Below are 12,183 nucleotides of genomic sequence, written 5' to 3'. Positions count from 1 at the left end.
AGTCTGAATGTATATTTTAATTGTTCCCAGCTCACTGTACAATATATATTGATATACAATAATAGGCAGATAATCGGACAAGTTGGAAAGTTTATCTAGATCAGGGGTCGGCAACTCGCGGCTCCGGAGCCGCATGTGGCTCTTTCATCCCTCTGATGCGGCTCCCGAAAATAATTAATGAGCATTTAACTAAAAAGTATTTTATTTTAGTTCGTTCGTTTTGAAACAAATCGCTCGCGCTCACAGATGACGGTTTACGATCCTGCGTAAAGATGCAGGTGACGGCGCACAGCGCTGATGTGCAGACGCTCTGCGCCGAGGTTCAGGAGCAGAAATCACATTAACCACGTCTGATTAATATTTTAATTGCCTATTATTGAGCATATATTCATATTTTTTCATTGTTCAGTGAAATAGTATATTATACTATTAGTTATTATTCAGGTTGACAGCTGACTGCACGCGTCAGTAAAAGACTGACGGCACGCAGAGAGTGGACGGTATTTTTACCTTGCTGCCGGTGGAGAATTTAAGTTTGGTGTTTTTTTCATAAATGCAAGAAGGACTCCAATAGACATTGAGAATTTTACTTGAAAGAACCTTCAACCCAACGTCTTTTTGTCGGACTTCAAAATGTTATTGTTGCACGCAGAAATGTCATTTTGTTTTCTCTGCAGTCGTTCAGCTATTTCATAAATGCAGCACATTATCGTTTGTTTGTACATAGTATAAAGGCAAAAAAAAACATTATATGCAGCGTTATTTTATTTGACACGTCAAAGGGGTTTTGTGGCTCCCAGTGTTTTCTTTACTGTGGGAAACGGGTCCAAATGGCTCTTTGAGTAGTAAAGGTTGCCGACCCCTGATCTAGATCATGCAAAAATGGAGCTTAGATAGAGATCAAACTGAAAGCGAGCACACATGAAATGCTGGTAATAATGCTTCCTTGCCAGGTCAAAGCTGTGGGTCTGGAAACTGTGATGCATGTTTACAACAGAGAGCATGAGCAATAATTTTACCGTTGGCTTTCGTTTTCATCATTGTCAAAAAACTCAATGATGTCACCACGCTCCCAGCCCAGTGACACCAAAACTCACCATCTTTAAAACTACAACGACGATACAAAAACCCAACTACAACGATAAAACCCAAGTCGCAATAAACCACAATCTCGTAATTATTCTGTTCTCATTTGGTTACCTCAACAAGTTCTTTATTACAGCCGCACTTTGAATTTCCACTATGACAGGATAAATGTTTACATCAGTTTCATTAAAGACAGCATCAGAAAATCAGTCTCACAGTGCACTGCCCCACCCCGTTTAATGGCATAAATATTCATTTAGTAACACCTGAATAGCAGTGTGTGTCAGAGCTAGTGTGTGTGTGTGTGTGTGTGCGTGCGTGTGTGTTAGCCAGGTGCTAAACACCGTAGGCGTTTGTTGCATTTGTGTTCAGACATGTCTCGTGGAAGTGGGAATCGACTGGAGATGACTCCAGAGAAAAATGTAACCTGACAAGATGAGACAGAATCCGTGTGGGAGCGAGTTTGTTTTGGATTTTGGTTTTTATGTCCTGTTGATTCACAGCTCTGGAAAAGATAAATGAATTATCTGTTTGAGATTATCAGCACATCATCAAAGAGAAGTGTGACATTGGATTTAGTAATTTTTTTGTGCGTAGACACATGTTTCTAGTGTGTAAACACACGTGGTCAAAAGTATGTGGACGCCTGAACATTACACCCACATTGATGATTGGTGAACATGTCGTTTCAAAACCATGAACATAATACAAACAAAGCTCTGTTTACTTTTAGTTTCTCAACAAAACACATTGTGTATCCTTGAGCTCCAAACTACAGTATGTGTTGACTGTGTTTCTTCTTCACTGAGCAGATTTTTTTATTATTATTTGAGACCTGCATTGTTTCCATCCATCTAACTAAAATGTAGGAAGCTGTATCTGCCTGTCCTTTGATTTTCTCAACAACAGTCCATCTGATCGACTTCACACTCCGGGGGTGTCGTGCTGAGGACTTGAGGAAGTGCAGTGTTGAGTGTGATGTAGTTTGCATGAATGGTTCCCAAGAAAGCTGAGAAAAACTGCCCTGCAGACCCACAGCTTCACATGCACACATGTGCCAGTTTAAAACAACAGTCAGTGACTACGTCACAGCCACAGCCATGTAGAGAGAGGGTTAGGGTTAACCCCCGTTCTTAACAGCGCTGGTTCTACCTGTCAAGGTGTCAACGAATTTGAGTTTGAATGTTAACATTTTGATCTCACTGGTGGGCCTCAGAGTGGAATCTAGTGGGCCGTGAAGGTAGTAGTATTGTCAAATGGTAAGATTTGAGTTCAAACCAAAAAATTATGGAAAGTTGCTAAACCACTTATTTTTATATCTACGCAGATGTGCTCAGGAATTCGCATTTATAAAAGACGTCAAACTAAAAGACATAATTTCAGTGACCAGTTCCGTATGAATATCATCAGACCAATCACGACACACCATCAGCTAGAGACAAAGGTGTTTCGCTCCTAGCTAGCTGACAATCCTTCAGATGCAGTGATGCAAAATTGACTGGTTTTTGAAATAAAACGTGATGTGAGAGACAACGCTGTGCCAGTAAAAGCTCCAAAGTACATGTGAGGAAATATGACCCTGAAAACATTATATATGGATTCATTAAGGTGGTCCTCGGAAATATTTCAACATTCAGAAGTGGGCCTTAAGTTACCAAAGGTTGAGAACCCCTGATGAATAACATTAGCAAAGAGCAAACCAATACAATTCACTTTAAGAAAACAGTTGAATTTTTTTTATTTACAAAAGCTTAATCAAATGTTTTCTTACATATTCCTTGTTGGCTTTGCTCCATGTTGTTTCCACTCTTACGTAAAGTAGACAATGTTAACTATTGCATACGGTGTGCCAATGATATGTCAATGCCAAAAGTGAATGATTTGACTAAAATCAGTCATAAACTCCTCTGGGCGGAAAAAGAGGAAGAGGAAAATAAAAAGCTGCTCCAGTCATTTATAATTTCCCTCCATTTTCCAAAGACACAAGGCCAGAGAGACAGAGAGAGAACTGTTCGCCCTCCTACTAAACCCAGATTTTCCAGCTTCACTCTCCTCCTCACAGCTCATAATGTGGCCCTTTCAGAGGAGTCTGTGAGTGTGTGGATTAATTCCTGTTGATTTCTCTGCTCCCAGGTTGTTCCACAAAGACTTCATTTTTCTCTGAATCTACTCCCGGTCACTCTGAAGGTAACTGTCAGGTAGAGGTTCTGATCTCACAAACATCCAGTCTGGACTCCAGCTTTAAAGTGGAGTTTGTGTGCAGGCACAACTCTTAAAACTTTGATACGCGTCCCATCCTGCATCAGAACTAGACTGGTCACCATGACAACAACTCCAGTCTATTACTGCAGCAGCCCCTCAACTCACTGTTTCTCTCTCGATACATTGATCCTGTTATTGACTAACTGACCGGTTTACCGGTCAGTCTGGATGGCGCAAACTCTCTCTTCTCCACTGCAATTCAAAACAAACACACGCACAGAGCAAACCTTAGGAAACCTCCATTACAACTAGTCAGCACTCATAGAAAGTCTTATGATCTGTGTGTGCGTGTGTGCGTGAGTGTGTGTGGATGCTTTGAAAGCCCCATGATGCCAAAGACGTCAACTGTTCCTCAGTTGCCGGGGAAACCAGTCATGTGGAATCACCAGAGGAGAGACAAGAGGAACCTGCTTTCAAAATCAGCTGATTGTGACAATATTAAGTCCAAGTTTTAGCTCTGATGCTATTCTTATCATCACTCCTGAACACTGTCACTGAAGCCTGCAGTTACAGGCATTAGCAATCTGTTTTAAATGCTATGGGAAGGCAGAAGTCAAAAATACTGTTAATCTATATTGTTCCGAAGAATGAGCAAGAAACGGAAGTCTGATTGATAAAACAATCTGTGCAAAAAAGGAAGAAAAACAGAGGAAAAGATTTAGAAGAAGACACCAAAATCAAAGCAAAGCGATCGGCGACAGAGCAGAGCCCTTGACCCTGTTTCACTTAAATACAACAGAGTGAAATCACATGATTCAATTTGATGAAACTCAATCTGGTGTATAACCCAACAAACAGCCAGTGAAAAGCAGAGAGACAGAATGACGCCTCCCAAAGTCTATTTAGGGACACTCTGATCGATCGGGCGTTAATCTATATCAGACAATCAATAGCTCAGTGGCTCGACAGGCGGCCTTAAAATTTGGCACTTGGAAAAACTGATCTAATGAGACAGACAAAGCACGTTAATGTGTCTGTCACTACCCATTGTTGAGCCAAGTATCAAAAGACTTTTAATGGTAGATCAAGTCCAAACTTGCATTCACGGTCAGAAATGAGCATTTGAGTAAAGACAGTCTGTTTCAGTTATGAAATGAGGATTGAGGTAAGAACAAGTTTTCTCAAACTACCTCTTGCACAACTCATTCAGTACATTATCTGAGTCATCATCACAAGCTCAAGTAAACCGTAACAACAAAGGCCATCACATGAAGGCGGATGAAATGGCAAGGAATTAAACCTCTTCTTGTTTAAACACAACAAAGATTTAGCAGCTCTGTAAAAACAACCAAACATATTATGAACCTACCGCAACAATTAATCTGATGAAAAGCAACATATCATCACCACTGCTGGAGTTCGGAGGCTCTGTGTTTGACCAGTTGTGCAAAGTTTCTTCACAAGTTTTCACATTTCGGTTCTGACCAGATGTGCAACAGCTTTTATGCATATGTAAATTACATCATTCAAATGGTTGAGTCATTGCATCTGCTTTTTGCACTCCAGCTCCGACACTCGAGGTTTGTATTGTCCTATAGACAGCAACAACACCAATCATCAGCTTTTCCTTGATTGCAACACCTGTTCCGGATTTGTTTAAACGCCTTGTGGCTCCTGCCGAGTTCAAGTACTGATGTTACCACGTGCTGACACGCCATGACGAGGCCTTCAGTGTCTACAAGGCGTACACAATGATAAACTACAGCTGCCACTGAAACACGATGCCACACAGGGTGTGCAGTGTCACTGAGATGCCTTTGAGCAAGGCACTGGGCTCCCAGCTGTCAAGCTGTCGATCCTGGTGAACAATCTTCAAACATGCAGCATTTTCCACTTCTCAGATCACAGAAAGATGAGAGCGTAAGTATTACCGTGGCAACCATGCACAAAACTTGCACACAGGCCCACCAGACCGGTTCTGACACACACACACACACACACACACATATATGTGCACACACACTCCTCCTGCGGGTATTATGAGGGGCTGAAAGGAAGAAAACAATTAAGTGTTTTTACATGCTGACAAGACTTGTCAGCACAAAGAGTGTAACAGTGTGTGTGTGTGTGTGTGTGTGTGTGTGAGTGTGTTAGCTGTAGAATAGAGTAACAAATGTTTTTTTTTTCCTTTAAGTCATCTGTTAAATTTTTCGTTGTCTCTCAGCAGACAGGCTGAAGAAGCTGAGAGACAACAGGAGGAGGAGTATGGAGGTATATTGACGACAAAAGATTTGAGAGAGCACCAAAAAAAAAAAAAAAAAAAAATCTGAACGCTACTCAGTCTGCAAGTCAACCTATGGCAGGGCACAGATACGGATTTGTCAAAGCAGAATTAGATTAATGCACCAGTTAGGATTGAATCGTAACAGACGAGTTGAGCGTCAAAAGGGAATTGTGAAAATACATTTGAACAGGGATTCCCACGCTCATAAAGATCAAACCTGCTCACACCTGGTCTGTTTGACCTGGAAGTGAGGGGTCACCCTTATAGATCCTTTCTTCTGCTTTCAAAATAAAAGCTTGGACAGTGGTGTTTTTTAACCATCAAATGAAGACACACAGCAGTATTTGGTGTCTGTATTGTCCTAAAAATCAAAATGCATTGGCATAAAGTGACAAAATCGCACTCACTTTGATAGTAAATGATGTGGTTTTTAAATCATTTTGGACATATTAAGCAATTTTGAGAGTGAAATTCATTTAAAGATAGTTGCAAGCTAAATATCACATATTGGTAACGTTCAAAAGCTGACTTTTTCCTCTGTGCAGACGTTGAAAAGGACATGACTCTGACGTCTGGATGTGAGCATGTCCTCTTGCAGCTTGCTCGTCAAAAATGGTTGTCGGGCAAATTCTTGCGACATCAAGTGCTCCGAAGCTGCCAAAACAGCTGGAGAAAATAGAGAGAGAGCAGACTCAGATGTGAGTGTGCACACGATCTGGATTGTACGATCAAATCTGATTCTACTACTAATACAAATCTGCGTATGAGGGCACTCAAATGTTGACCTGCAGACTGAGCAGCACTCAGGATCTCAAATCTTATGTCGTCCATATACTTCAGTAGATGAGAACACAGCTGTCAAAACACAGAGAGAAAGAGAGAGAGTGAGGGGGAGAGAGAGAGAGAGAGAGAGAGAGGGGGGGGGGGGGGGGGGGGGGGGGGAATGTGCTTGGTCAACATGCAGTGTTCGGCAGCCGTATTAGCTTTGAGCACTGAGCTAACTGCTAACAGATGGCAACAGCCTTGTGTCCACTGCAGCACCAAAGGAGGTTAAACCAGACAGGGGCCAAACAGGGCTAAACCAGGCCAGGGCCGAGCATCCCGGAACCAGATTAATTGGGCTGCACGATTTGTGGTTTCAGCATCATCAAGGAACATGTGACGTCAACTACGCTCAATTAACTCGTTAAAACGTCATGCAATGATTTTTTTGCTGCTGGATATAACAGGCACACTTGCAGGGGTCTCATTTTTCATGACTAATCTACATGAGACGACAGCCTGATATAGCATAACTTACTCTAATGTAAGGGTTCTTGGATTCACACAGTTTGTTCTCAGTGACTATTAGTGTGCCTCAGAGCTGCCGGTGTTTTTTGGTCAGTGGAGTAAAGATACACCAGCTTTACCCTCGGCATCAGATTGCATTTAAAGTCCACATCATTGAAGCCAACTGGTGGTAAAACATAGGCCTCGTCTGTGGAGTCGGTCAGGAGGAGGAATAATGTACTGTGCATTTCCCAGGAGTTTCTCCAGAAGTTGTCAGTCTTGCTGTTTTGGGAGATCCGCGGTAAAACCCGGAGCAGACTTTTGCGTTGTCTTTCTTTTTGAGGTGGGGAACTTGACTGAACTGTTTTGGGGTCGTGGGGAAAACAAAACATTGTCTCTACAGACTCTGGGAATATGGGATGAGTCTTTCACAAGACTTTTTCAAATTGCAATATGGCCAAATGCATGTACCTATATGCATAAATACCCACAACAAAGGAGCTGCAATTTTTTGGTAAAGGTAGAATGCATCACAACACGCCATTATAAATGAACCGCTGTGGTGTTACAGAGCTGCCCCGGCCCGCAAATCATATTCTCCAGATGTAATGGAACAAGCCAGCAAAAAAAGACTCCAGCAAAAATAACATCATCATTTTTATATATATATTTTTTTTCAGCTAAAAATGAAATGCAAAAATTACAATTCCCCACTAAAATCCCGACTCATATCACAATCACAATATCTGTCAAAATGCGTGGGTGATTTCAGTGTCAGCTAGCCGCTAGGTTTCAGCATCCAGGCATCATTCGCCTGCCTCAGCTTCCCCCATGCTCCACCTCTTTAGGAACCTGTGGGTGACGTCACGTCATGTTTTATACAGTCTATGGGCAATCCTCTGCATCTGCATGTTGTGTTACACCAAATATATAAAGCCCGCTGAGAAGACAGCCTATGCACAGTACACCAGATTATTCCTCCTCCTGACGCCGACTCCACAGAAAAGGCTTATGTTTTACCACCAGTTGGCACCAGTTGTTGACTTTAAATGTAATCTGGCACCAGGAAATGATTGGCATTTCTCTTGATAAATGATTTAAATGTGTAATCAATAGTGCTGTTGGTTATGTCAGTTAATTAAATAAGCGACTGACAGCTTCAGCATTATTTGAATCCCTGCAGCAGTCAATGCTTATCAACAGCTGTGTTATCTGTGACCTTTGTATTCTTTATTGAATGTCACTTGTGACGGTGGTGATTCAGAAAATATCCTCCACAGATTTAATTCATAAGGGCTGTTGATCACAATGGCATAAAGAGGTTCTGCACTTTAAATTACATTAAATGAATCTGCCAGCAACACACACGCACGCAAGCACACACACACACACACACGCAGTGTCTGTCTCAAAAACATCTGGATTTTGAACAGCTTCTCAAATCTATCTTTTGCCAACTTGGAGACAAAGCAGGCAGTTTTGACAAAATAAAACATTTCACCGCCATAACCACAACCTACACACTTTCCACACAGCTAAAGACCGGATATGCTCTAAAATGACACAGGCAGCAGATGTACATGCGGATGTACTACAAAGTGTAATTTCAGCTTTAATGAGACATCCACGGCAGGCGTGTGGGAGGGTTACAGTGCCTTCCCTGGGAGACACTTTGACAGTAAAGGACATGTAGTGGCTGCAGCAGACTTTGAGCCTGTGAACTTTGAGCGTTAAACGGCAATGAGGCCTTCGTTATGATGGCTTCTACGGGGTTTTGTAGATTTTAGCAACCAAGACCTGCTCTCCTTCACATACACAGAAAAGCACATATTATAAAGGTATGAGACACCGTCCATACATGTTTAACAGTGAGATAAAGACACACTGGAAGTGCTGATCGCTCTGTGTGTGACTCAACATTGTTGAAACTTTCTCCTCCTGGTGTTGAACTGTACTGTCTGTCTTGTGACGTGAGATGCATGATGATACCGAGATGTTCAGGCTTTAGTTATGCTTCAGGTGATGTCATGTGCTACAGAATGTGATCTGAAGCTGCCTGAAGCTGCTTATTTGACATTAAACTCTGTATTTAAAGGACTTCACTGTTATTTATCTGCAGTCTGCTCTGTCTGGCTGTGTTTTATGTTGGTGGAAGTGTCAGCCTGCACAGCCACACAACAGCTAAATCTACCCTGTTTACATGTTATTTCTTAACATGTGCTACTTCATTTTTGATAAACAAAGACAAACACTAAGGCATGACGGAGCAGGTCTGTAGAGGCTTGCAAAGAGGGGAGCGGCCATGATTCACCTCCCACACACACACGCCCACGTTACTGGATTTCCTTTAAATACAAACTGACTTCTGTGTTACATAATCATAGCGGCAGCTGACTGTCTTAACAAAGCTCCAACACACAGGCACTGCAGCTCTAAATACACTGGCAATCCCTGTGCACATCCTCCATGTATTTATACAGCCTGCAGTCTGCATCAGCAGGGCTCAATGCTGACACTATTCGCAAGAAGAGAAGATGTTTTATTCATGCTTGAAGTGGCCTTTGATAAACATGGTTCATGTCAGTTGATCATTAGAAAAAGGCAGCACTGGAAACACAACAAACATGCTGAAATAAAGGTGAATCTTAATGCTAAAGCGTGATATTTCATACAACAGTGCACTTCCAACTTCGTTGCAGTGAGAAGAAGAGCCACACCTGTCTTAACATGAGGGCACCCTCATGCACAAAGCCAGATCCATAAAGAAATGGCTTTCTCAGTTTAGTGTGGAAGAATTCGACTGGGCCCAATCCTAACACCTTTGGAAAGAACTGAATCACCGAATCACCAGCCAGACCAAATCCTCCAAACTCAGTGTGGGACCACACTAATGTTCTTGTGGCGTGAAGTTAGAAAGAGCTGAGCTTACCAGACCCGTATCTCTGCTTGAGGTTGGCGGCTTGAGGCTACATTAGCTGGCCGTAGCATAACACACTGGAATCTCAGACTAAATTATCGGCGGTTGAGTTGCGTTGTGGGTAATGCAGATAGCCAGATTGACAAGGAAGGAGAACGTGTGGAAAACAAAAGGCGGTATCTCTGGTTCTGCGAATCGATTAATATCCTTTCTTTTTTAAACTGTTCATTGAGAGTCCAACAGCTAGAGGAGTGCAATGCTAAATCAAACATGGGTACGATGTTTGTCAAAACCATGAGGTTTGACAAACTGACACAGTGCAACTTATTGTGGTATCGAATTCTGAAAGCAAAAGCAAACAAGAGGATTTTGCATAATACTGAAGAACTAAGACCTCCCTGCACTATGAAGTGTGTATGTGTGAATGTGTGTAACCTAATCCAGGGTAAAACAAGGCAGCTGCACATGAGGTCCGACTGTGTCACTTCAGAGGGAGAAAGACAGAAAGGCCAAAAGAAAAGAAAAAAAAAAGGAGAAATATGACACAAAAACAGTCAAACGAACTTAGCATGAGAGCACAAAAAAAAAACAGACAAGGAAAGAAAAGAAAAAGAGGGACGTGCTGAAAGTTGGCTGGGCAATTTTCCTGGCCCTCCAGTAGCACAATTCTTAATGGTTTCTACATGATGTTATATCAGACGCACACGCACACACAGGCAGCCTGGTCCACAGAGAGTTAATGAAGCTAATTAGTTCCCTCATGATCTCACTATTTATAATAAAAAGAGAGGCACAGTGAAAGATCAAACTGTAAGAAGGAAGGAAGGAACAGACTGATCAAGAGGGAAAACATCTCCCTTGGCTCTCTTACATGATGTCACACACACACACGCACGCACACACACACGCACACAAACACACACCAAACTGAAGCTGATCTCAGAATGATTTTCCTCTCGGTGTGTCTGGCCTACAGCCGAGAACACAATCCAGCTGCATGTGTCTGCACCACACTGTGTTTTCTCTGTGTGTTCGTGTTTACCTCTGGTCCCTGTCGCCATGTCTGCCACCTTCTGAAAAGCGTCCAGGAAGGCTCCGGTCACCACGATGGTCGTCCTGAGTCAAAGACAAACAACACAAGTAAATTATCTGAATCCATTTCGTACGCTACATTGAAAACACAAGCTCTCTCTGTGTCTCTGTCTCTGCATGATGAGCTGTGGCCACGCTCAAACTCACTGTCAGAACAAGAAGCTGCCAGTTCAAACACAGACCAAGAGAACAACCATGTTGATCAGTCGTTTCCGTCAGTCCATGGGCTGCAAACGCCTGTTGCCATATAGTATAATATCTTTGTTAAAACAGATGTCCCTTTAGAAGCAACAGCAGCGATATTTTTTGCTACAGACAAAAACAAAACAGGTTTTTACTTGACTGACTGGTCACAAGTTCTAACAAACATCACTGAAGGTGCTAACAGGTGGGAAGCCAGTGAGGGGATCTGACTGTTCTCAGGTATCTTTCAGAGTTACTGTTTTTAGAAAATTCATTGATGCATGTTGGCTCAAATCGGATTTCCACAGTTCCAGTTTGGGTGAGTATCTCATGAAGACCAATATCACCAAACCGATTATTAAACAAGTGGTAGTATCAGTCAGGTTGTAATGGTACCCCCGTTCATGTTCTCACCTGGTATGAGAAAACCAGAGAAAAAGAACATGATGATAAACTGAAATAATATGAACTGAGTCAGATTTGCTAACCCACTCCTGCAGGAAGAACAGCAGGTTACCGTGTGAGTTATGTGACTTTTGTTTGCTTATAGCTGGGCAGCGTGAACCAAAACAAACAAAACAGGTAAATCACTTCTTCTCTGGTTCAGATCAAAGAAACACGGCAGAGGGCGGATTACAGTCTGCTGCAGAAGACACATCATGAACAAACTCTGCTTGGTTTTAAAAAGGAAAAATAAAGAACTTTTATTTTGGAAGCATCGTTGGTGGAGCCACATGAGAGGCCAGTCGCCCTCAAAGGCCAGTGTGCAACCGGAAACCTTCTGATACACTCATCATCATCATCATCATCGTCATCAATGGACCGATTGTCTGCGTGTGAGTGTTCCATTACCAGTCAGGTCTATGTTTCTATACCTGTGCGCATACTCGCGCACACACACAGACACACACAGTCATTACTCCTGAAAACCTAACTGAGAAGATCAGATGACACTCCTGTCAATAGTTTGTGTGTCTGTGTGTGTGAGTGTGTGCCTGAGCTCAGTGGAAATTCTCTTTCATAGTAACACACGCACGCACGCACGCACGCACGCACGCAACAACAACAACAACAACAACAACAGATTTGACTGAATTAACTAACAAACAATCAAAGAAAATCCTCTGATGCGAGCCAACAGTCGCAACAA

At 42.3% G+C, this 12,183-nt stretch overlaps 1 protein-coding gene across 1 annotated transcript in view; it reads right to left on the bottom strand.

Annotated features, from left to right (window-relative positions):
- Window positions 1-12,183, bottom strand: part of mtss1 (MTSS I-BAR domain containing 1) — a 53,591-nt gene that overhangs the window by 24,737 nt on the left and 16,671 nt on the right. The window contains exon 3 of the mRNA XM_041952535.1: window positions 10,801-10,874. Within this exon, the coding sequence (XP_041808469.1) occupies window positions 10,801-10,874 (74 nt within the window). The remainder of the gene's footprint in view (window positions 1-10,800; window positions 10,875-12,183) is intronic.

The sequence above is a fragment of the Chelmon rostratus genome, chromosome 2, assembly GCF_017976325.1.
Source record: "Chelmon rostratus isolate fCheRos1 chromosome 2, fCheRos1.pri, whole genome shotgun sequence".
Lineage (NCBI taxonomy): Eukaryota > Metazoa > Chordata > Actinopteri > Chaetodontiformes > Chaetodontidae > Chelmon > Chelmon rostratus.
Note: the sequence above shows the minus strand (reverse complement) of the source record. Positions and strands in the feature narration are given on the sequence as shown.